This window comes from Onychostoma macrolepis, chromosome 14 (genome assembly GCF_012432095.1).
Source record: "Onychostoma macrolepis isolate SWU-2019 chromosome 14, ASM1243209v1, whole genome shotgun sequence".
Taxonomy (NCBI): Eukaryota; Metazoa; Chordata; class Actinopteri; order Cypriniformes; family Cyprinidae; genus Onychostoma; species Onychostoma macrolepis.
In genome coordinates this window covers 1041123-1067995 of record NC_081168.1, presented here as the reverse complement: position 1 = coordinate 1067995, position 26873 = coordinate 1041123, and the positions used below count along the sequence as shown (strand labels likewise).

Sequence of the window (26873 nt, the reverse complement as noted above, 5' to 3'; positions counted from 1 at the left end):
CTAAATAATCCTTTTAACATTCATGTTAGAAAATATGTCCATTAATATTAGACAGTTGAAATATCACAAATATAATTTTGCGTCACATATGTGTAAATGTGACTTTTATCCTATTATCATAACACTGTACAACTAAACATCATGTGAAGAATTTGGACACATATCCGGGTACAGTTCATACAGTGTCTCAACCTTACCCCACTGACATGCTCACACGTTTCTTTAGATTATGAAAAGACCTTGCATGGTACAATGTCATAAAATATGTCTATATTTAGAGCACAGAGTAATGTTTGCAATGATATATGTTAAGTTTAACAATCATAAAAGAATAATAAGCTATTCATTGTGGAAGGGACATGGTGAAATGAAAATCTCACCTTGGGAAAAAAAAAAAAAAAACTTTTTGCTGATATTTTCAGAGTGGAAAGATGCAAACATTTCAAATTTCCCACGATCAAAGAGAACACTAATACACATGTGTGGAGCAAAAATCACGGCTCAGGGTTCTTGTGTCCGCAAGTTATTTAAGGTGTCTCACATGTACTCAGTCTACTCCTAACAGAGAGAGAGCAACTGGACAGAGAGAAGAGAGACAATAAAAGTATTAGAAAATGAAAAAATAAATGGCAATTAAATATTGTAAAAGCTGTACTGTTCATGTTAAGACTTTTAAAAAATAAATAAATACACTAAAAACTTTTAAAGTACACAGTACATTTGGAGAACATAAAAATATTTCTGTGTGAAAGAATTTCCTTATATATATATATAGCATAATTTACATGATATATACACAGTGTTGGGCAAGCTACTTGTAAAATGCAGTGAGCTAAGCTACTCCTCATTAAATGACGCTTCACTACACTAAAGCTACAGCCCTGGGAAATGTAGCAAGCTAAGCTACAGCAACATGGCAAAAGTAGTTTATTACATCTAAGCTATTTAAAAAAAAAAAAAAAAATTATATATATATATATATACACTGTATATATATATATATATATATATATATATATATATATATATATATATATATATGTTTTGTTTTTTATTCATACCAAGTCAATGCTCTCTCAGTGATCAATAAAACTATCAGTCAAGCAGTTATAGACAGGCATAATAGTTCAGTTTAATTGTTTATTCAACAACTGTTCCAAACCAATTTGGCAACAAAAATCAGTATCATGTACAGGGCCGGATTTACTGTACCTCATATTGTGACATAGGCTAAATAAATTTTTGCTGTCGGCCAGAAACCTGGTAGTTGGTATTGTGGCTTTATTATATACAGATACATTTATATAAATGGTAACACTTCACAATAAGGTTCATTAGTTAACATTAGTTAACTAGTGTAGTTAACATGAACTAAGAATGAACAATACTTCTGCAGCATTTATTAATGTTAATTTCAACATTTACTAATGCATTATTACAGTTTTTCTCAGTCGCTTTGGTTCATCTCTTAGATCAGAAATGAAATTGCTTGTTCAGCGTCCACATCTAGTCACTTGAGCACATGATAAAAGCAGTTTCTCATTCTTTTGAACAAGTTGCAGTTGCTAAATTCATGCAGTCGGTTATGTACATTTGTCTGCGTTTTCCTTCATTATCAGTTACTAATGTCATGTTGCTCAAAATGTATTATATAGTTCTCTGTGCTATAGTCTTACCCTCAAAACATCTAGTCATTAGTTCATCGTGTAAGTCATTAATACAAAATGGTTGATCTAGTTGTCATAAACTGTCAAGCATATCTTATACACATTTCTATTAGTCTTTTTGTAAATTTGCCATGGATCATGAAGGTGAATCTTGACTTTCACTAATGAAGAGAATGTAGATCAACCAATGATAAATCAGTTCTGTGAAATTCCTCATACAGTGCTGCAGCAAAGCTCTGTCTGTGTTTGCCTTTCTAATTTTGTATTTTATTATTTATTATTATTATTATTAATTGTATTATATACAAAATACAAAATTAATATAAATAAATATGTTCATTGACATAAATACTTACCTTTTGCAGGTAAAAGGTGCTGTTTGTACAAACTGTTTTGAGAAATGCACATGCTTTGCAAATATTACGGATGATTCGAGAAATGCACCAAAGTGACTGAGAAAAACTGTAAAATCAAAAGTTGTGTTTGTTAACATTAGTTAATGCACTGAACTAACATGAACTTCCAATGGACGACTGTATTTTCATTAACTAACATTAACAAAGATTAATAAATATTGTAATAAACGTATAGTTCATGTTTTTTCCCATCCTTAACGCCACATCAAAGGCAGTACAGGCATCACATTTACATTTTCATGAACTTGCAGGTCATACAGTTTTCTTTTACTATGTGGGCGCTCAGTTTTTTTCTGTTATTTGGCCAAAGTATTATATTGTAAAAGATTCAGCGCTTGATGTTGCAGCGCGGGGACACGGTGGGGGATTTTAGACAAAATCCTATTAAACAGTCCAAACTCTTATAGATTAACATACAAATGAATGAAGAGTTAGGCTATATGCGAACCAATATATATTTGTGCTTTTGTGATTTTAGTTATATAATTTCTTTAATAATTTCTTAAATATTTCTATTATTTAAGGGGATTAACTAAATATTAACATCGTTGATATGCCAAAGTTGGTCAGTGCACTCTGGCGAATTCTCTCATCAGAAACAACAAAGTGCAGATGTACATGCGATGTAAATAAGAGATTAATTAATCATACACTGCAGACAGCTTCACTTAGGAATTCTAGCCTAAATGGAGCTTTTTTTTTAGAGTGCTCCAAAAAAGACTCATGCTAGACTGAATTCAATGATATTCTTTGATCATGTAAATGTTCTTGGCTCGCTGTATAATTTGTTTAACCTGGTCTCACAGAATTCTGTGTAATGACCACAACAATTAATGCTTTTCTTAGTTTATTTTCCTTCTCATTGTACTCCACCTGAAAATAATTGCTAGCTTTTCTGAAAAACTCCAAATGCTGTGTAAAAAAAAATGTTGTTTTTGTTCTCTGTCATTATCTTTACCTTTTTAAACATTTCATTAACACTTGTGTCAGTGTTCTGTAAAATGTAGTGTCTATTTTCACACATCTTCAAACAGGTGTTCTTTTTTGGATCATTGTGCATAGCCCTATCCATAAATAATACCACGCAATAGTCAAAGACCTCCTTCCCGAACACTTCACTGAGAGCATGTAAAAGATAATACTCTCTACCAGAGTTTTTCACATCTCTGTGTACTAACAGAAAGGCATGAGTCCCCGGAAACAACAAGGATTCATATTACTCAATTTCATTTCTGATAGATTTGACTCCCCTGCTGAAGAACAGGTATGATTTCAAGTGTTCCAGCCATCTAAATGGAGTTTTTAATACAGAAACTTGTCGTCCACAAACATAAGCATTCCTAGGCTCCAATTTTCCAAACTGAAATGCATTCCTTTTTTTCCTTTTCCTAAGGATTGTGCCACATGCTTTATCCATAAGAGCATCATCACCTTAACATATTTGGCACACATCTTAGTACACATAAGTTAACATATACACCCAAGGTTCCTTTGGCTCTATTGTACCAACAGCTCAGGGTTTTCTTTCTCAAACACTCAAACTGTACGAAGGCTGCTGTGCATTGCAGGTCCTCCAGGCCACCAAACACCTTCCTCTTTGACAACTCCGTCTCTTGTGTAGGTCGACAGTACACTGCTTTCCCCATTTGCATGAATGGACAACAACTTACCTATTAGCTCGGTTTATTTCAATAAAGAATCTGCAAACAAAAATTACCAAGAGAATGAGTTTATTTTTTTATGCTTGAAAAGATGAATGGCAATCCATGTTGTGATAAACAGCTCACCGCTGCCTGTGCCATTAAACCAAACTGGCTTCAGAAAGTAAAGTAAATGGCAGGAGATCTGCAGAATTTGATGTAGACATGGGTTAATGTAGACAAAATGGCCACAGAGCACACGATAGCTTCTCAGCTCAACAGTGTCACTGATTTGAATCTATGAACAATGATGACTTACTCTCCGCTTGATGGTTCGTTTTGGTGATCAACAGCATAAACACACATTATGTTCCACTCATCTGTGAATGAAATGGTCATTTTGGGCGGAGTTTGGCCACTTTATATTTCAGTGACACTTCACACAACCTAATTTACATTATAATACAGTAATTACAGTAATCCATTCCAAACAAACCTCAAGGATTCACTCATATCAAAATGCATTTGGTTACTGGATGTGTTGAGTCACATTTAATGAGAGACACTGTAAACAGAGTGAGCATAAAAGAAAATGCAAACACACTGTATTTTTCTCACAAATATCAGAAAATCTGCTATATTTATCAGCAAAATAATCATTTCAAGAAAAACAGGTCAGGTTTTTATTCAAAATATATCAGTTTGATGATAGACACGAGTTTCTAATTAATTTATCTTGATATCATGAACTCATTAGCAGTGAGGTGTTTAAAACTGAATCCTCATGTGTAGTTTCTTCCGAAACTAAAATGAAGCAAAATTAAACTCTGAACAATAAAACTAAAAACGTACAGGTATAAGAAAAAGCAAAGGGAGTTGCTTTCCACAGCAAAGTCACATCAAAACAAATTTACAAAGTCCGGTTTACTGAAGGATCGACTGGCAGGTTTGATCTCCGTGAGGTTTAGCTGACATGAGAACTAATGAAAAGCTGAGCTGGTGACAGCAGATCTTCATCACTCGCTCCATTACTGATGTTACTGTCAGTGAGGAGGAACCCAGTGTCTGATCGTACAGGACTGTGAGTCTCAGAGATGTTCAGTCAGTGGAAAACAGATCTCCAGCAGACGGCAGAGGAGCCAGACCGCCGGTGACGTTCGGTAGAAGAGAAAGATCTGGAAGACTCTGGATGTGAGACTTGAGCTCCTTCCTCACTTGTGTGACGCGAGCCAGTTTCTGCTTGTATTCCTGAAAGAACACCAGACAAAGAACGACTGAATCGATCAGACAACTGTTCATTTTTTTTAAAGAAAGTATTAGTTTTGTTCAGAAACGATGCATTAAATTGATATTAAAGACATAACGTTACAGAAGATTTATATTTCCAAAGAATGCTGTTCTTTTAAACTTTCTATTCATCAAAGAATCTTGAAATAAAATGGTTTCCATAAAAATATTGAATTGTTTTCAATATTGAATATTATAAGGAATGTTTCTTGAGCAGTAAATGAGCATATTAGAGTGATTTCTGAAGGATCATGCGACACTGAAGACTGAAGTAAAGATGCTGAAAATTCAGCTTTGATCACAGGAATAAATTATATTTTAATATATATTAAAATAGAAATCAGTTATTTGAAATTTTAATAATATTTTGCAATATTACTGTTTTACTGTACAGCCTTGGTGAACAGAAGAGACTTCTTTTGAAAACATTTTTAAAAGTTCTTATGTATTTCAGATACTTAAAAGTCATTTCAATAATGCATTAACCCAGAAATGTATTTTTTTTAGTCTTTCCAAATATGTTTGATTTATTATGTGTTTCATTTTTTCCATGAAACACATAATGAAACTTTTTACAGAACTTGTTTTTCAGCTCCAAAATGGACAAAGAGTGCATGAAGTATCCCAAAAGTTGTCTTGGCGATATGTTCAAAGTCTTCTCAAACCAAGACAGCTTTTTTTTGTGAGGAATTAAACCCAAACCAACCCAACTTAAGTTGAAGCACAAATATAATTTATCAGGGAATAATGATTTCATTTTGCTATCGGATGATTTCTAAAAACTTTAATATAGCACATAAGTAACTTGGATTACTTCCATAATACTATTTTGTTCCTTGAAGGTAAAACTCACAACCACTTTTACTGAAAACATCAGCTCTGATATTCTGCAGAAATTCTCCCGTGGAAGAGAGACAATCAAACAGGTTTGGGAAGACACGAGGAGTAGATGATCACTTTTCCTTTAAAGTATTTAGGAGTGTCGTACCTCCAGCTTCTTCTCCCTCTCGTTGAGCGCGTCTCTCTGGCTCTGGATGTGAATAAAAACAGGGTCCCTCGTCCTCACAGTTACACATAATACAGGCTAAGCACAATAACGTTGTGTCTTTAAACTCTAATCAAGGAAATGTCATACCTTATTGTGTTAGATAATAAATTATTATACGCAGAGAATATTAATATTTAATTTGCACGATAAGTTTTACATCATACACAGAATTATTAATCTAAAGGGGATGGTGGTTTTACAGAGGCGATACTTTTTATCATTTTTTTCATCAAGGGGGATGCCATCCTCTCAGTTCGAGCCCTGATGGCAAACCAACATAAAAGGTACATTAGCGCCACCTGCTGGATTGAAGTGTGGAGCACAAAATGATTGTATTAACAGTGACATTTACTGTTAATCTAATCCAGATTGTTTTATTGCAAATAAAGGCATAGGGGAAAACCAAGGAGATGCTTACATAGACACAGAAGGGGCAATATTGATATTGCTTAAACCTATATTATGTGCCTCCTTGCTAGCCATCCATCCAAAGCTTGTCAATTGTTTATACTCATATTCCCAGTCCTTCAAGACTTTCAGTTTTATACAGTGCTGCATCGTCTGCATAAGAATCTCCCTATTATATGAAAAGATGTCATTTATCATTATATTGAAGAGAAAAGGACTGCAAACACTACATTCTCTACTGGATAAATCTGAGCATATGCAGAACCTACTCTACTTGTATAGCTCTTTCAAACAAGAAATTCATGATCCAGTTATACAGGTGCATCTCAATAAATTAGAATGTCGTGGAATTATTTATTTATTTCAGTAATTCAACTCACATTGTGAAACTTGTGTATTAAATAAATTCAGTGCACACAGACTGAAGTAGTTTAAGTCTTTGGTTCTTTTAATTGTGATGATTTTGGCTCACATTTAACAAAAACCCACCAATTCAACAAATTAGAATACTTCATAAAACATTTTTAGTGAATTGTTGGTCTTCTGGAAAGTATGTTCATTTACTGTATATGTACTCAATACTTGGTAGGGGCTCCTTTTGCTTTAATTACTGTCTCAATTCGGCGTGGCATGGACAGTGGCGGTTCTACATTGAATTACTCCCCGGGCGAGACCCCCTCTGAGCGCCCATCCTCCTCCCCCATCCGAGAAAAAAAAAATTGTAGGTTTTTTTTGCTAAAAAATTTTGCACAAACAGTTTTACTATAACAATATAAGTGTAAGACAAGCTTATATTTCTCAATTGCACAAATCCTTCAACATGAAAAACACAATTCTGCACAAAACAGTATAAGTTATCAGAACTTAAATAAATATACTCTATATACATAATAAACACTCTGTGTTTATGTCACCGGGTGAACAAACCCGGAACCAATTAAATGGGACTTGTTGCTAGGGGGAGAACTTCCGGTGTGACACCGGGCCGGCTTTGGGTTTACCCGTTATGGGTATAATGAGCGCCAGCTGAAGCAAATAACGAGCGCTTCATTGAAGCATCTGCCCGGGAAAAAGGAGGATAAAAGAGAGAGGCTGGAAGGACAGAGGGTGTGTGCCTGGAGAGAGAAGACGTTCTGAGTAGTGTGCAGCAGTGACAGTGAGCAGCGGAAAGGGCGGAAAAGCTGAGGTTTAATGTCAGATCGGTGTTCATTGTTGGGTCCCCCGAGGCATGCTCATTAAGTGAGTCCTTTGAAGAAACCACGAACAGCACCGCAACGGAGTGAGTGAGAGAAATTGCATGGAGAAAGAAGGAGAGTGACTGGCAGAACAGAGAGTGGGAATACGCCACAAGGATTCATGTGATTCACCGAGGAAAAGTTAAGTGCACCCTTTATTGATTCACTTCTCTGAGAAAACCACATGTGAAGATTCACCAGCACCAGTGTACGACTAACCTGTGTTTGTGGGCAGTGTGTGTCATCTTGTTGACAGTGAGGAACAGTAACTGTGAACGGCTGGGAAGATCGCTGAATCCATGTCCATGTTCTGAACACCATTAATCCTTGAGACATCCACCCTATGAAGAGAAGAGAAACAAGTTGCTTAACTGCTGTGAAGAGAGAGTGAGTTTGCAGTGTCTGAGAGTGATTTAAACACGTGTGAAGCTTTACAAGAGTGATTTATGCACAAGTGTGGTAAGATCAAACGACTATGTTCTCTCTGAGTCTCTGATGGATGAAATTGACCCATAACTACTGAAGGTTCTTTCAAATGGATCTGTCCCCTCAGCTGTGTCTAGATCCCTGAAGTTGTGCGCGCAGTGCGGAGGAGAGAATCCCAGTGCACTTAAAGTGCCACAGTTCACGTAACGCTGTGTTCCATCAAAGGAGGCCAGTCCCACTCTTTCTCCCAACGACGCCGTTCTACCATGCACAGAACGAGAGCGTAGGCTGGTAAAGTACCCCGATTTCATCTTACCTGCTAATGTCCGTCTCACTGTCCATTTGTCTGTTCCTGTAAGGAAGCCAAGAAAAAGCAGTTACTGCTGGAAGTGGAGTGGTAGCTCCACGAGCACGACAACGAAGCCGAACGAGGGAAGCCACTGTCTGTCCCACGAGCAGCCTAGAGAAGAATATACTTACCAAGAGCACGGGAATAGTACCTACCAGCACCCCTCTCCCCTCTCTTCATTAAAGCCACAGCCACGACCATCCCCCCTCCCCCTCCCCCTGCTTTTATCCCTTTTAACCTAAATAAAAACTTGCCTTTTAACTTTATTCCTGTTGTCTGTCTCTTGGTGTCCTCTGGTGTCTGCTCCTCCGGAGTGTGGTACATAACCCTCGGCCCTAACATCGGTGACATTTATTTGGCACTTGACAATCAACAGATTTCCCCCAACACTGTCACTCACGACCAGAAGTCAAGACTAAACCACAAAGTGAAAATAGCAGTATTCTTTAGTGATGTTATTTACACAGTGCAAATAGCTTTAGATTCTATTTATTCTATGTTAAAATAAAATAAAAACATGGTGAAAAACATTATTAGAGAAAAACATTACTTATTGCAAAAATAGTGGTAATTATCTGCACTTCTGCATTGTAATACATTATAAAATAGTATGCAATAACTTATTGAGTGTAATTTTTAAATTTTATTTCTAATTATTAAATGGATGCCACCTTATTGGGACAAAAGCCCTCTCTACACCTACCCTAACCCTACCCGATACTTTATGTTCAACTTTTTGATTATTTCCTTCATTTTTATTAAAAAATAAATGCTTTTCTGATGTGATTTGAAATTTAAAAAGGGAGAAAAAAAGTTAGCCAAAAGGCAGAACCCCGGTCGATCGTGTCGAAAGAAGTGACACGCTTTACCATCTGCACCACTGAATCTGACACCTAGTAACTGTCTTTTGCATATTTGACTATCCCAATCATACATTTGTGGGTGGAGTTAATGTAAATAGCCTCTGCCAGCAACATAGCTATTTGCACTTAAATAGACACTCAGTGCTACAGCACCCCCACTTCCCGCGCCCCTGGGTGTGACTGACTTTAGCCCACTTGTCCCACTAATTTGAGAGAGGTGAACTGTCCCCCGCGGCCGCACCCCCCTCCCCTTTCCACTTCTCACACAGCTTCTGTGCTCGGTACCTTCTCAACAAGCAGGGGCGCCAATTTGCCAATTCCCCGCACAGTTATATGATAGATAATATGATAGATAATAGAAAACCGCTTAGCGGCGCAGATGATTTTTTTTTTTTCCAAGTGCTTGTGCCACCCCCCACGTGTCATGAAAAAATGCCGCCCCGGGCGGCTGCCCCGTTCGCCCATGCCTAAAACCGCCACTGACCACCTGAGTATTATTCCACTGCGTACACTGTCCTGAAGAAGTTGTACTAGGATATATAATTATTTTGATGTATAGATGTAACTATTGCGTTAAAAACGTTTCTATATGAATTCCATGTCAATAAATTAAACAATGTACCATTCAAATTGATTTGTGATGTCATATATGCTATTTTTGGCTTGTTTCACCAAGTGCAGTGTAAAAGGCACACATCGGATACGGGTCACTTTTAAAAGAAATGTAAGCACGCCGTCCAAAAAATCGGATATAGTCACAAAATCGGAATTGGCCATCAAGACCTGCAGTGTAAATGCAGCCTCAGTGTCAGATTTTGCTGCTGGTCCAACAGCCACACTACTATAAACTAGCCTTGATTTTATTAGTGCAAAATATATATTTAGAAGATTCAGTATCAGCTCCCCATTATACAATGTTTATCAGTTTCTTACGTTTATCTTCCACATTTCTAACACTCGCCACTCCCAAAAAATGAAAACCTTCAACATTCTCTTTCTTGCTTCGAAGATGGAGGCAAGGACATGGACAAATATAAATGTACGTTTTCCCAACTGTTTTCCCAAAAATCCTATTAGACTAAAACTTGCCCTAAACTGATATCTTATTGGACAGTTCATAGCGGTTGGAGGTATTCGACCCCACCACACACGTAAAGCCCATAGTGACTCAGGTGGGTCACTTCCTGATTTAGTTACAGAACAGAAAATCTTCTCTGAATGTTCATCTGATTTGCTTGAACTCCATACTTTATCAAGAGAAACAACACTGCTTTCATTATATTCAGTATCTGTTGAAAATGTCCATCAGCGTGTGCAGTTTCCTTGTGTTTTTCATCAGTATTAAGGGTAAGATCTTTGATATATATATTTTTTTCCTTTCACAAGCAGTCTGATGTTTTAGTGGTTGTGGTCCCTGGTCAAGAAACTTAATGGAACATTTTCAGCAGTTTGTAGTCAGTTCATGTAGTCTTGAAATGTTGTGTTGATTGAAAAATACAACTCAAGTCTCTAACATATATTTCTGAAATCTCTCTGGGATCTGGAAACGAATTATATACTGTAGTTACTGGAACTAATAATATTGAAAACATGATCTGAAACACTCTTCAGACCTCATTTTCACGAGTCAAGATCTGGTTAGTATAGATACACTGAACGTAAAGACGAGGAATTTAAACTTGCCTTAAATAGATCGATCAGTCTGTGTTATCATGACTGCAGCCGAAAGATAACCAATAATAAGAATAGAATTATGAAAATATTTTTTATTTTCTTTTGTACATTCTACATATTTTACTTTAGAGTATATGGATATTTTAGTTTTTAATTCAGTTTTTATTTCTATTTTGCTTTCAATATGTTCTGGTTCATGTCATAAATTAAAGTTTTCCTAACTAAAGAGGTTTGTTGGACAGCTTTTAAATGCATAAAATGTTGCTTCATATTAAATACTGTGCATTAAATTTAAAAAAAAAAAGTGAAATAATACTCATGCAACATTTAAAAAAAAAAAAAAAACATTGTCACATGACCTCACTACATTGTATGTTTAATTCATAAAAGGGGTGGGGGGGGTGGGGGGGAATGAATCCTCCTATGATGAGAGTTTAACCGGCAGAATGAAAATGGACCCAAAGACTGGAGCTCTGACCATCTGGAACATCAGCAGCAGCGACTCTGGACTTTATCACGTTTCTCTCCACAGTGGATCTGTCTCAGAGAAAATGTTCAGAGTGGACGTTTATGGTCAGTTTATTAAAAAAAGAAAAGAAAAATATCATGAAATGAGTTATTTAATAAGAGAATGCTACAAGATGCTACAGTATAAGGTCCTGAGGCACTAGCCTTTTTAAGTGAAAGTCAAGCAGCAACTAAGAAATTAAGTAATTATAGTAATTAGCACATTGATTAGATATTAAAGCTACAGAGAACCTATTGGTGCTGAGAATTTGCCTGCGACAATTTACATTTCCTTTTATATTGTGCCAGCAGTCATTGTAACACACACTCGTACAATATTCATGTTGCATCTTTGGTTTACTGCAAACTCCCACCTTAAAGACAATGTCTGTGTCTTGTTTTCTTAAAGGAACGGTTTCTGTACCTGTCATTAGATCTACGATTAGTGGAAACCAAACTCAAGGTGAGTCTCAGCATAAACTGGAACAGGCAACAAAAATCTTTACAGTGTGGCAAGAGAAATCACAATAAAAGTCCCCTAAATCAATAAAATCAAAAGAAAACATTTAAGAAAAGGTACTCACTCCCTAAAGTGTGGAAAAGAGGTTTACAAATCCACAAAGCTAACACCAAACTATTGCATTAAAAACAAAGCAAACCATAGAGAGGTAATCAAGCAAACTACCACAAACAATAGGCAGGTTATCAGCAACACATGCCAGTCCAACAGGTTTATCCACTCAATTTCATAGATTGTACTTCAATCTTTGCCGAGATTCTTTGGATGAGTCATTCCTTCAGATACAGAACCACACTGTTTAACATTCCTGATCTCTGAATCACAGCTGCAAGAGCTCAACGCTGAAAAACACCATAAAGCTAAGACAGTTCTATAGAAATGAACAAATTAAATTTAAGACTTTTTTTAATGTCACCTTATATGATATTTAAGACCTAAACCTGTAATGGAAATACACGTCATATTACATACATGCAATATTTATTGTGTTTAATGTACAAAGAAAACAAGATAGTCGCTGTGATAAATTATATTTATTACTACAATATACAGTGAACTTTTCATATCAGCAGACAATGTTCCACGCAAAATATCCTACAAAAGCACCGCATCACTGAGATTTTTGGTGGAGTAAACAATTTATTCTGAAGCAACATTTTCACCAGTGTTCTATTTTAAATGCTTAAATCTGCATATTTTTAAGTCACCTATAGGCCTATTTTTAACCTTTTTAAATTAAAATTTAGCAATACATTCAGTATACATAGGGCTGTAACAGTCAGATTAAGTACTTGTTTTTTTGAACTACAATAATTGTAACATTTGCAATCGTGAGATTACTTTAAGACTTTAAGGACCCGTAGACACACTGTAAGAAAAATGACAGCTAGAAGTGTTCAGAAATAAACTTACATAACAGATGTCCACTAGGTTCATCAAAGCCACAGAAGATGGAGGAGATCTGCTCTGTGTTCTGCTCAGTAAGAAATGATCGAGGTGTGTTCATCTCGTGGTATAAAGGAGGTGAAATGCTGAATCAGACCAGCAATCCTGATCTCAACAGCAACCTCAGTTTACCATTAGAGCTACATTATAATGATCCAGAGACCTACAGCTGCACGGCTGCAAACCCAGTAAGCAACAAAACTGTCCGTCTTCACATGAAAGAGATCTGCCCACGACATGAAGGTAGGCGGACATGAACTCATTTACTACAATACACTTCCTGCCACAGTGACCTCAGTCCTGCTTCTGTCTCCACAGACACTTTATGGCACAGAAGATGTTCATGAACAACTCTCTTCTCTTTCAGATTGTCTGGATTACTGTGGCGTCACTGAGGCTCTGGTTCGTCTGGTTCTGTCTGGTCTGGTGGGAATCGCCACTGTTGTGTTTCTGGTCGAGCATCTGAGGTTCAGCTCATCTCAGAGAAGAGCTGCTGCTTCTGCACAGTGACTTGTGTGATGCGTCACAATGACAGGCTCAGCCCTTGTTGTCTGGCAAGTCCACACAACGTCTTGTACTTCCATTTTTGTCATCAACCTTTCAAGCTCCGTGTACAGGTTCATTGTTCTTGTCCACTGAATGGTCTGACTGAACCAAAATCTCGAAGGATTCATCTGTGGCTGTTTCACCTGCTGACTGTAAAAAAAAGAGGAGTTCTTGTTCAGATCTATTAAATTCAAAGATATGAAAATTAAGTTAATGCAGTATTTAAAACAGATATGGCTTGGCATGTAAACTATTAATATTACATTCAACAGAGATGAACAACACACATGATGTTTAGTTTACATTTTTGCAGTAATCAGACCAGAAATAGCTTTGGCATAAAAACTATTCCTTAACCTGTTTGTTCGGGTTTTTAGAACCCTGTACCGTATACCCGAAGGTAGCAATTCAAAAAGAGAATGTCCTGGGTGAGATGGATCCTTGAGAATTTATTTGAGCTTTCAAGAGGCAGCGGGAACTGTGTAACTCTTCCATAGAGGGGAGGGGACAACCGATTACCTTCTGGGCTGTGGTGATGATCCTCTGGAGAGCCTTCCATTCTGCAGCAGTGCAGCTAGAAAACCACACACAAATGCAGTATGTCAGAATGCTCTCAACAGAGCAACAGTAAAAGGACACCAACAGGTTTTGTGTGAGCTGGTAATTCCTGAGTTTTCTCAGGAAATGCAGTCTCTGCTATGCCTTGATAATAGTGGTGCTGACACTCCAGGTCAGATTGTCCTCCATGTGAATGCCCAGAAACCGGAAGTTCGAGACCCTCTCCACACAGTCACCGCCGATGAAAAGAGGCTGAATGTCTGTTTTCTTCCTCTTGAAGTCTATCATCAACTCCTTGGTCTTGGTGGTGTTCAAGATCAAGTTGTTTTTTGTACACCACACAGATAACTGCTCCACCTCATCCCGGTAGGCGGACTCGTCCCCCCTAGAGATGAGCCCCACCACGGTGGTATCATCAGCAAACTTAATTATAGTGTTACTGGCATAGACAGGGGTGCAATCATGTGTGTAGAGGGTGTACAGTAAGGGGCTCAGCACACAGCCCTGAGGAGAGCCAGTGCTGAGGCTGAGAGCTGAGGAATTGCGAGAGCCTACTCTTACCCTCTGTGAGCGATCAGTAAGGAAGTCCTTGATCCAAAGACAAACGGAGTGAGATAATCCCAGATCTGACACTTTAGACACTTGCATGTTGGGGAGGATGGTGTTAAACGCTGAGCTAAAGTCTACAAATAACAGCCGAGCATAGTTCCCCTGCAGCTCCAGATGGGACAGAGCAGTGTGGAGGGCTGTTGCTATGGCGTCCTCTGTGGACCTATTGACTCTATAGGCAAACTGGTATGGTGTTCGTGTGAGAATCAGAAGGGCAATTGCTTCTTCCATACAGAGTTTCCTCTGGATTGTAGAAACTTGGAGGGGCTTCACTTGTCACGACGTTCATGGGATTATAGATATGTTTTTCATCTCCCGTTTTTTCCGAATTTTCACTCATCTATTTTCTCTGCTCCTCCGCGTTTACAGATTTGTCAAAGAGGAGTGAACTGTTCAAATCTCCGCCAACTGGACTTTGTTCAACATCTGGATCTGGACTTGTCATCACAGCCTCCTTTGAATATGGCCTTAGTGAACGTTAGGTCTGTATGCAATAAAACTTTCATTCTACATTACTTTTTTACCTGTTGGGATCTGGACATTCTGTTTTTGACTGAGACTTGGGCCGGTGCTGGTGAGTTGTCAGTTTTTTAAGAACTTTTTCCATTGAACTGCCGTTTTATTAGTACCCCAAGATCTGCTGGTAGGGGTGGTGGGGTGCAATGGTTTTTAAACAATCACTTAAAATTCAATCAGTTTCTGCTCTGACTTTTTCATCGTTTGAAGTACAGTGTGTGGCATTACAGTCTACTTCATCCATGCCATTCTGTGCTCTCATCTATAGGCCACCTAATTTTGGAAGTACTTTTATAAGTGAGTTTTCTGAATTTTTAACTTCTGTTGCTACTGGGTGATTTTAATATACATCTTTTCTGCCCGGGGCGTCCTTTGATTGCTGAGTTCTGTAATATCTTGGACTCGTTTGGTTTTTCTCAACATATAAATCAAGCAACTCATGTCCTTGGTCACACACTTGACCTTATTATGTCATATGGTTCTACTGTAGTTGATGTTTTCATTGATGATGCTTCCTTCTCCGATCACAAACCCATTGTTTTTAAGGTTCCTGCTGTGAGCTCTGCTACTCTGAATAAGCCTCTTGGTTTTTATTCTTGTTTTATAAACTCACTGACTGTTTCTCAGTTCAGTGAAGATTATCTAGCTAATGCTGTTGAAAAATCTATCTTGCATGCTGCAAAGGCGTCTTATGGGCCTGACGATTTGATTTCTCTCTTTTACACAGATTGTTCTAGTATCTTAGATTCGATTGCTCTTTTTAAAATGAAACAACCAAAGATAAAATCTTATTACTGGTTGGATGACAATGCTCGCTCTCTTAGACAGGTGTGCTGTAAAGCAGAGAGGAGATGGAAGCAAGATCAGCTTACTGTTGAGATTTTTAAAGAGTGGCTGGTTAAGTTTCAGAGCGCTGCTAAGTCAGCTAGATCAAAATATTTTTCAGATCTGATTTCTGCACACTGACATGGACCTAGGATTTTATTCTCCACAATAAATTCAGTAATTAATCCGAATTCCCAGTTTTCTAGGGAGTCGTCAGCAGGGCTCTGTGAGAAATGTTTTACATTTTTTGTTGATATAGTGAGTGCCATTCGTTTATCTTTTACTTCACAGCTCTCTGAACTTGCCTGCTAGTCCATTTTTATTTTGTCAGTTTCAACATGCTTCTTTAATGGAACTCTCTGATCTTGTTAACAAAATGAAGACTACTAACTCCTCACTGGATATTGTTCCCCCTGAGATCATAAAAGCAGCCTTTCCAGTAATTGGCCCCAGTATCCAAGTGTTGATTAACTCATCTTTGGACACTGGTGTGGTTCCAAATTGCTTTAAGCATGCAGTTGTTCAGCCTTTGCTTAAGAAGCAAGGTTTGGATGAAACTTGCTTTAACAATTTTCAGCCTGTCTCAAAGTTATCATTTTTGTCAAAGCTTTTGGAAAAAGTTGTGCAATTACAGTTGATCACATTTTTAAATACAGCTAACTTCTTAGAAACTTTTCAGTCTGGTTTAACTGCTTATCACAGAGTCTGGTTTGCTTAAAGTGTTCAATGATATTTCGGTTGCAGTTGATGCTGGTAAAAATGTGGTACTGATTCTACTTGGTAACGACTCGTGGCCTCGAGATGCTATGTTGAGGGAACAACATATTTTTATTGGGGCCACGAGTTCAATGTGTAAACAGACCTGTGTGACCATAGCAACCTGGGATTATCAGAGATGGATTCATTAATATATTATTTAGAATTAAGAAATTATTATATTAATTATTATAGAAATTACATTATTAAATTATTACCATGGCTACTGGGCTGTATTACGTGCCATAGTCAGCATTCAAATGAAGTTTATCATGAAATGTTACATAAAGTGCATAAAATAAAATAGGCCGACAAGAAAACATTTTTATCCATCCCACAGTCTTGTAAATCCATTAACTGATCGTCTTTTTCCCGTAATATTTGTATATTATTATTAGTCTATTATTATTGGTTATATTTTGATATTCGTTTATATTTGTTTTTTTTCCCTTCATTTCGGTCTCTTTACTTAACGTTCTGAATTTTAAATTTACAGCCTACTGTAAATGTTCGACATGCCAATAAAGCTTTGATTATGCTGACTGGAATTTTTACTGGAATGCAGTTTAAATTTAACACAGGCTATATTTCATTTTATTTCTGCTAAGTAATAGACCATAATTACAAATACTATATAGTGTTTCGTTGAGGAATTAATCGTTCACCTAATTTCATTTGAAAATGAAAACACCACACGCTCATTTATCATCACACACGGGCATAAATACAATCATAAAGTCAAAACTTTATTGCCATAATTGTCAAGCGTTCACAGTATTTGCAAAATATATGGTAGGCTAGCAAATATAGCATAATTACTATACAAATTGAAAGGGGAAAAAAAGCATAACAAATATAAAAATATAACCCTATAAGTTAATGTAATAATAATAATAATAATAATAATAGCCTATATAAATATTAAATTAAATGTTTAATGTTAATAAAAATGTTTTACGATAATATCTGATCCCTCGAGGTTTTCTGTCGCACTGACCAGAAATGTATATGTATGCTCTGTACGATGGATGACCATAAAAACCACGACACTGTATCAGCTGCAGCACAGAGGACAGAGAAACAGGTATTTAAAACTAGATACTGATGAAATATTGCTGACACTCGTTTCATACGTGTTTATATCAGCACCGATTTGAACAGCTTACAGCATTCACACAGCAGCAGAAATGAACAGCAGCTGCAAGAAGAGTTTCACTGTTTCCTGAAAATGAACCGTAAACCTTTTTCAACACAGTCTTTCATTAAAGTGGGTCTTGATTACACTATTCACCCATTCTTTGACATATAATATAATAAATATATACTTCCGTCAGTCAAAATGCAGAAACACTGTCAGTCTGAAGCTCTATGGCTGTATCCGAAATCGCCCCCTATAGCCTCATTCACTATTCCCTACATTAGTCCACTCATACAGTTCACTTGAAGGAGTGAATGAAACTAGTGAGTGAATTCGGACACTGAGTGCACCGGACGGACTGCCGCTTTTGCATAGTTTGCTTGCTGTTTAATAATTATTTGATACGGGCAGCTCCAGTAGTAAGATTAAAAGATTTATCTTGAACTCTGTCACGGAAATGTAAACTTTAGTTAAACAATTTAATAGACAATTTACAATGAATTTTTTACCTGTGTTGTATTACGCTGTATTACGCCGTGGACGAGCGCTTTTAAAATGAATGGATGAATGATTCAGCTGTGGGCGCCATCTTCTGGCGAGACGCGGGAATTCATTCGGCACGCAACTATCACAGTGCATTATGGGTTATCTCTAGCCTTGAGTGTACTGTACATCAGTTGTACACTCGTTTTTGCGGTGCATTGTGGGTTTGAATGAGTACACTTGAGAACGTCCACTATGGTTTCGGACACCACTAAAAATGGTTGCCTATGTCTGTGTCCGTTTTACTTTAATAATACTTACACTTGTAGAAATTCATGTATGATAATTGTAACCAATCATCTCTTCTGGAGTTTGAACCTACAGCCATTGGTTATCAGTTCAAGTATACTGAATTTACGATGTACGTTTCTGTAATTATAGTGTATCTATAAAGAACGTACGTGTAGGTTTAAGGGAACAATGTGTTACGTTTAGGTAATAAGGGGGTAGCAACCAGATATACAAATTATTTATAATGTAATTATTTTAAAATGTAACACCTATTCGGTAATGCTTTAGATTACAGCCCTGCAATTTACAACATAATAAACATAATTTACAGCGTAACTTGTTTTTTTGTTTTGTTTTTTAATTAGTGTACCTATTCAGTACCTCCATGTAGGTATAGGGGAATAATATGTAATGTTAGGGGAATAAAGGGGTAACAACATGTAAAATTACAAATCATTAATACTGTAAGTAATTTGAAACTAAGGGGTACCTATTCTAATATTACGTGGTATGTATGCCCTAAACAACAATAGGTTTGGGAGTGATTTAGAAAGACGATATACTTTTTATAATTTTATATTGGTATTTTATTATAGGCATTACTGAACAACAAAACTGGACATCTAGTGAAACGAGTTAATGAGTTTCTGCTATGATTTATAATTCATGAGGCTATTTACCTTATGAAAGCTTATTCGTCGATCTCAGCTGAGTCACACCAGCAACTTCCCAACACCACTATCACCAAATAACTTTCTATAACGGAGTGACAGAGGCGTGAGGTGTGCAGATCCATATGCAAGCTTTTTATTAAAAGACGCAGTCAAAAACACAGGCAGGGTCGAAACACCAGCAAACAGGTATGGCACGGGTAAAACACAAGAGCAGTGCAGTAAACAGGCATGGGTCGATCGATGGCAAAAAATATCCAACAGGGCAAGCACAGAGCGATAGATAGATAGATAGATAGCCACGGACCAGATTTTTTTGACACTTTACATGATATGGGCCTACCATCAAGGCCTAAAAAACAATCTTACCTCTTTCCAGCTGTTCACAGAATAAATACACGATACAACATTTGTAGTTCAGTGGATGTATACTGTGATGTTTTTATAACAAAAAATAAAAATAAAAGTAGAGGGTTTAATTTGGCCATCAAACAATTAAATTATAATAATAAAATAAACAATTAAACTAGTGCAATATTTTTCTCTGTAATTACTGTGCAAATATGCACTTGTTCTGTGTTTAAGTCCAATTTTTTCCTCCCTTGTTCCTTGTTCCTCCCTTGTTCCATTATAGTTACAGGGTAAATACAACAGTTGCAGGCTGTAAATTAAAATGGTGCTTGTTACCTCCCTTATTCCATGTAGTTACAGGGTAAGCGGCTACAACAAATTGCTCTGAAACGATTGTTAGTAGGTCATACATACATTATATATCAGGTAATATATCAACAAACATGGTGGACTGTTTTATTAATTTATTAATTCAAATATTGTTTGAAATTTACTATAGGCCTACTGCTGGGTTAAATGAACCCAAAATGGGTTTTTTAATTAAAATCACACAACAATATGACAACAGTAACAACACAGGCAACAGATAATAAAAGATTAAAATGTATTACACTAGTTCAGAAAAAAAGCAAAGCAACTCCATACTTATACAGCTTATACAATTAAACCAAATTCTTTTGAAAAACTTGTTTAAGAACAAATTTAAGATTTTGTTCAATTTGTTCATGTTTTTCCCACTGACGAAGTTAAACTATTATGGTCAAACTGTCAGGCCAATAAACACACGGGCTGAAAGCCTGTAAAAAACACTGAAAGTCAAGATTAAACTACTCAAAATTAAAATAACAAACTGACAGGATTTTACCGTCTTTGATTTTACGGAATTTTAATTCTGTTTACTTACGCAATACGTTGCGGGTTGTAATCTAAAGCATTACCGTAACCTTTAAACTGCCTCACCCTTCATTTACTGCATTAATTTGTTCACTTGATGATTTAGTTCCAGTGGTTTTCTGTGAGATTCACTATCATCCGTTTGTCCTGCAGAAGCAGCTGAAGGAGATGCAGAAGACGCTCCAGCAGAGAGAGAAAGATCTTCAGCAGCTGAGAGAGACTGTGGAGTCTCATAAGGTGAGTCTGGAGAAGAAGAGAAGTTTGTCTCCGTCTCAGTTCAGACTCACTGAAGCCTGAATCACTGTGTGTCCTAACAGCGCTCTGCACAGACAGCAGTGGAGGACAGTGAGAGGATCTTTACTGAGCTCATCCGCTCCATTGAGAGACGCCGCTCTGAGCTGATACGGCTGATCAGAGATCAGGAAAAGCAAGCAGTGAGTCGAGCTGAAGGACGACTGGAGCGACTGGAGCAGGAGATCAATGATCTGAGGAGGAGAGACGCTGAGCTGGAGCAGCTTTCACACACACAGGATCACATCCAGTTCCTGCAGGTAACACAGATCTAGAAGAACAGGCTCATAGTGGACTTGAGCAGATCCTGCTGTGACAGGAGACTCACAGAGAAACATTTCATGAGTGTCTTATTATATAATTATCAGTCAGACTCTCATCTGATCATCTTCTTCCGAAAGAGACACCGCTTACAAATGGCTTTCAGCTCCGGAAATCTCTTAGGAATCATTTCTCTGAGCTCTTTCTTCTGGAAGATATATTTAGCTGTCGAACACCACTAGCACCACCAACAGCTCAAAACTTCACTAACATTTCAGCTTTTACCTCATTTTTTCTTCTGATTTATTACATCATGCTGACATCAGTGAACTCAATAATATAGATTCTGAGTAATGTTTGTCAAAATTGGATTAGGTGATCCTCAAACCTGATAAAACAGATTTTTATTTGCCTGTAACACATTGATGAATTTGACCATGAAGACATGAAGTGAGGTTGTATATTAGCAATGCTTCAGTGTACTGAAACCAAACCAAACCAATCCTGAGCGTATCTTAAGGATCCCTGTGAAGTTTCAGTGTCTCTAACCGCTCTAAAATTATAAATAATGGTCAATCTAATCTTAGCCTTTGAGCTGCTTTTCCTGAGAAAATCTACTCAACCCTACAGTGAGACTCCATTGATGTGCTTGAGCTGTTAGATGGACATTTAGATGTTTTATCATCCAAACTATTTCCTAGAAAGTTCACATAAGTGTCAAATACTAGAATCTGTAGCTCTAATGTGATATAATGAATATGAAAAGAATGAAGCTGATGCTGTGAAAGTGCTGGATTGAGGTGAGTTACTAAAGATCAGTCAAGTCAAATCTGATATTGGTGCAGGTTATTGGGTGAAGTGTGGAGCTGATGAGTTTTGATTTCTGTTTTCTGTAGAGTTTCCAGTCTCTCTCAGCTCCTCCTGAATCTACAGACGTAAACAATGATCTTTTCAGTTCTCTCGTCTCTTCTGATGCTCTGAGAGAATCTGTCCATCAGCTGAGAGACAAACTGGAAGATTTCTGCAAAGAGCAGCTCAAGAAGATCTCAGACAGAGGTAAAGTCCTGGAGATTCATCTGCTCTCAGAAACCAGTCCATCATCATCTCATATCATGGAGAACATCATATTAGAAATGTCTTAGGAATGGATGCAGGATCATGAGAATCACACTGTTCATGTCTGTTGATTTCCACAGTCACACTCACCAACATTGTTCCCAGGACCAGAAACGACTTCCTACAATGTAAGTCAGTAAGAAAACAATCAGGAAAAACTGAGTTCATGTTCTTCCTGCTGAAGGTGAAAGAAGAGTTGGTCACACTTTATATTAGGTGGCCTTAACTACTATGTACTTAAATCAAAAGTGTTGTTTGGTGGTATGGGTAGGTTTAAGGGTGGGTGAAGGTGTAAGGGATGGGTCAACAGTGTAATTATAAATGTAATTACAGAAATTAATTACAGATGTAATTACATATAGGCATTTTTAAAAATATAAGTACAATGTAAAAACATGTATGTACACAATAAGTGCATTGTACCAAATTATTAATTTAAATGTAAGTACATAGTAGTCAAGGCCACTTAATATAAAGTGGGACCAAAGAGTTTTATAAATTATGTAAATGATAGGCCTGCCCTCGACTAAATATTTTTCTGATCGACTAATAGTCGTACATTTGAAGCAATTAGTCGACTAATCACAAGTTTATATTAATTAACTGTATAATTCATAATAATGACCCTTTAATTGCCTATAGCCTATCAGTGCTCAAGTGCACACATAAACCTTGTCACAGAGCACCGCAGAAGTAATGATTATGAATGTTTCAGGGAAAAAATAGCAAGAAGACTGCCTTAACATCATAATAATTCATTGATAAACTAGTGTTTTCTGTATTTTCGGCTGCAGTGATGAAGTCGACACTGACTCATCATCTCCACAGTGGACGTGTTTCATACGGATTACATAATCTGAAAATATTTGTTTTCCATATGAATTGCTTCATTTAAAAGTAGGCATTTCGCTTTCTGTATATATATTTTTCATGTCTGTGAGGCAAGCACGGATTTTCGGTAAAGAGACCTAGATGGCAGAAAATGCATCCTGTTTGCTTTCATTATTTTACAAAAGCACAACGTTTTGTTGTTATTGTGTGGACATCAAAACGACTCTATTGTACAGACCATTGTATGCAGATGAGAGCTGTTTTCGGATGGTGTGCAGTTCACATACAAATTTGGGTGTGACAGATTGTTTGTTTGCTAAAGGAGGGTGCTGTCTGTGTCTGTCTGTGTGTGTGTACGTGTACATGTTTACCAGGCTAAGAATCACTGACAGTTCAGCGTTTTGTGAGATTTCACCTCAGGTGAAACCTAGAGATTCGTGAATCTGAATTGGGTGATTGCACAGCTTGTCATTTTGAGAAAGTCTGATACGTTTGTGGCATTTTTGTTTCCAGCTGGGGCGTATTACTACACCCAGCCCCAGTTCAAGCCCCCTTTTGCCCCGGCACCCATCATCATGAATCCCGCCCTCCAGCAGCAGCAGGCCCCACAACCTCAAATTCAGCAAACTCTGCCCAGACGGGAACGCAAGCAGGTAAGGCATCCATCCGTCTTCTGCATCTGGAGCTTCGGTGCTTTCTGTGGCCATTGTTTTAATGTGTTTTTCTCTTAATATTTCTTTATCTCATGTACATTGGGTTTGCATCTCTCACTGTATCAGAAATTAAGCACTCAAGGTTGTTAATTTGACATTTATATCAGCAATTTATTTCTGAATTAACAATAATTTGCTATAGTGAACCGTATGTCCGTATCTATCCAGATTAATTTGTTAATTTCATGCCTCTTTATAGGGGTCATATAATGCGATTTCAAGTTTTCCTTTCTCTTTGGAGTGTTACAAGCTGTTTGTGCATAGATAAGATCCCTAAAGTTGCAAAGACTAAAGTCTAAAACCCAAAGAGATATTCTTTATAAAAGTTAAGATTTGTCCACACCCTCCTAAAACGGCTCATTTAAACATGCCCCCACATGTCTACGTCACTGGGTGGGAAGCTTTGCATAACACCGCCCAAATGTTTATACACAATGAACGATAAACCAACAGTCAACTAAGCGTAGTCCATAAACTGACTGAGAGATAAACGGGGACCCTCACGGATTAAACGTGATTTGAGTGGCTGATTAATTCCCTGATTAATGATCCATATGCAAGCTTTTTATTAAATGACGTGGTCAAAAACACAGGCAGGGGTAAAACACAAGAGCAGTCCAGTAAACAGGCGTGGGTTGATCGACGACGAACAATATCCAACAGGGCAAGGCAAAGAGAGATAATCCAGGTAAACAGCAAAAATCCAGGCAGGGGCAAACAGAGTCCAAACGGCAAGATGAAAGGGGTAATCCGAAATACACAGACGAGAATCAGAACACGGGAAAACAGGCAAGGCAAGACTATGACTAAACTGGGAAAGCTAGGGCAGGCTCCGTAAAGTAGCTATCAACTAAACAGTGATAAACGCTAAACAATACTCGGCAGTTTGAGAAGGATCTGAGTGGTTGTGATATAGAGTGTGTTTGATTGTTTACAGCTGTGTGTAGTCAGTGCAATGGATGATGGGAAATGCAGTCCAGGGTATGGTATAACAGTTTGTGCAGTGTGAGAGTCAATATGATGGAAGGGCGACCTCTGGTGGCATTTAGACGGAAGTCCATGAACCGGATTCGTGACACTTTCCTGTTTCTGTTTCTGTTTCTGTTTATTACAGCCACTTTTTAAATGTTTATATTTTAACCATGATTTAGAGTAGAAACAATTATATCACAAAGAAGTTGATATAAAAATGCTTTGTGTGTAATTTAAGTGAAGTTATATAACAGTTTTGAGATTAATAATTTCAAGTTTTTAAATAAATAATACATTGATTAATTAATAGATTGTTTTTTTTAAATAAACAACGTCTTTCAACTAAATTAAAACTTTAATTTCAGTTTCAGTGTTTCTGTAAAATATTAATTTCATTGCATCACTAGTTTGTCGCTCTCAGACCTGATTGTCATGTTGAGCTCAGGGAGCTGATTTTAAAGATCCGCTAAATCGAAGCCTTGGGTTTTTAGAGAATGTTTTCAAACGCAATTATACAATCTGATCAGACGTATCAAAGGCGGAACCACAGAATTAGAATTTCTGTTGCCATGATGATCGGTTCATCTCCATGGTGACAGCATTGAATGCAAAAGTTGGGCTCTAAAAGTAAAATTCCTGTTCATTTTCACCAAATAGATATTTAACATGAACTTACAACTTCATGTTGTAAGTTCATGTTACTATATCAATGATATATACTTCTGTTGAAGCCATCACTCTGCGCTATTACGTCTTAATTTTTAAAAGAATTACATTTAATTCAATTTCTGCTGAAGAACTGCGTTACCCATTGATTCTGTGGAGAAATATCCATCAATCATAGATCTGCTGTGACATCCACTCCCATAAAGCGCTGCAAATGACATAATCGTGTCTCTTACACTTAGATATTTGTACTCATCTGGTTATTTTGCAGTAAATTTAAGCCACATTGTTTCTTTACTTATAATCATCTATTTTTAATTTAATCATCAAGTTTTTTTGAGCATCAGCGGATTAGTATGTGATGTGTTAGTGTGCTGTTATCAGGCTTTCTGGAAGCTCACAGCTGGACCGGTGGACTTTGAGTCCTCGAGTCTTGCTCTCAACCATCAGTGAGGTTTCATTTCAGAGGAATAGAAACTGAGAGAGAGGAGGGAGAACGAAGAGAGGAGGAGAAAAGAGAGAGAGAGAGAACTGCAGGGTTGGGTGTGAATGTGATGCAATACTAAGTCATTCATTAATTTATTTACTTTTCCCTTGAAAGTAAGATTTTCCTTTGAAGCAAGGGCTTACTTCTTAATTTTTATGTAATTTAATTACAGTTACTCCTAGAGTTAAGACATTTGTATATAAAAACAACAGTAGATTTAACATCAAAATGTAAAATCTAATGTTAAAATGTATGTTTTTAATGTAACCTTCTCTCTTTTAATACTTTGGTCAGTTCAAGAATAATGTATGCAATTTTATATTATTTCTTTGAAAGAATTAGATGAGCAGTTTCATGTCTTTTTTGGTTCAGCTGGTCAAGGCTGGTGTGGGATATACTGTTGAAAATAATTAGTAGTAATTCAGTACTTTTTAGAGAGAGTAATTTGTACAGTAATCTAATTACACCGTCAAAGATGTAATTCGTAAATAGTAATTAATTAACTTTTTTTGAGCAACTGACCCAACACTGACTGCAAGCAGGATTATTACCTAATATTAAAACTATTAAAAACATTTTGTTAATTTAAATAAAGCTGAAATAAAATAGGAATATTAGATGGAAAAACTTAATATAAACAAAAATTTGAATTACTCATTCAAACATTAATTTTAAGCTGTATTTGGAGTTAATAAATGCTGTTTTAAAAGAGAATTTTGTTTTTATTTCTATTTTATTTTTATGGTATCCTCAAACAACGATTGACTGTCATAAAGCTGAGTGATTCAGAATGAGATTTAATGTTGATTGCGTTTACTTCTGAGCAGTGACTGATAATCTGGTTTATTTTATTTATTTTTTATTTATTTTTTTTAAGTAGAATTAGTAGAACAATTAGTAGTAAGTCTCTTCT

At 36.9% G+C, this 26873-nt stretch overlaps 1 protein-coding gene and 1 long non-coding RNA gene across 2 annotated transcripts; both read left to right on the top strand.

Moving 5' to 3' along the window:
* Positions 1-7440: 7440 nt before the first annotated feature.
* LOC131553581 (uncharacterized) lies at positions 7441-8742 on the top strand. Its single transcript, XR_009274215.1, has 2 exons — positions 7441-8160; positions 8255-8742. It is a non-coding gene; the product is annotated as an uncharacterized LOC131553581 (long non-coding RNA).
* An 11936-nt stretch (positions 8743-20678) lies between these two features.
* LOC131553947 (uncharacterized) lies at positions 20679-25926 on the top strand. Its single transcript, XM_058798932.1, has 6 exons — positions 20679-20860; positions 20941-21174; positions 22072-22231; positions 22372-22419; positions 23636-23775; positions 25858-25926. Exons 1-6 carry the CDS (start codon positions 20792-20794, stop codon positions 25924-25926), a joined length of 720 nt encoding a protein of 239 aa, XP_058654915.1. The 5' UTR covers positions 20679-20791.
* Positions 25927-26873: the final 947 nt, after the last annotated feature.

Excerpts from the sequence above, each read along its gene's own strand:
- LOC131553947 (XM_058798932.1), top strand. The coding sequence starts at position 20,792 with ATGCAGAAGACGCTCCAGCAGAGAGAGAAAGATCTTCAGCAGCTGAGA. Across the intron at positions 22,232-22,371 it reads CAAGAAGATCTCAGACAGAG|TCACACTCACCAACATTGTT; the intron begins GTAAAGTCCTGG and ends TGATTTCCACAG. Across the intron at positions 22,420-23,635 it reads CAGAAACGACTTCCTACAAT|CTGGGGCGTATTACTACACC; the intron begins GTAAGTCAGTAA and ends TTTTGTTTCCAG.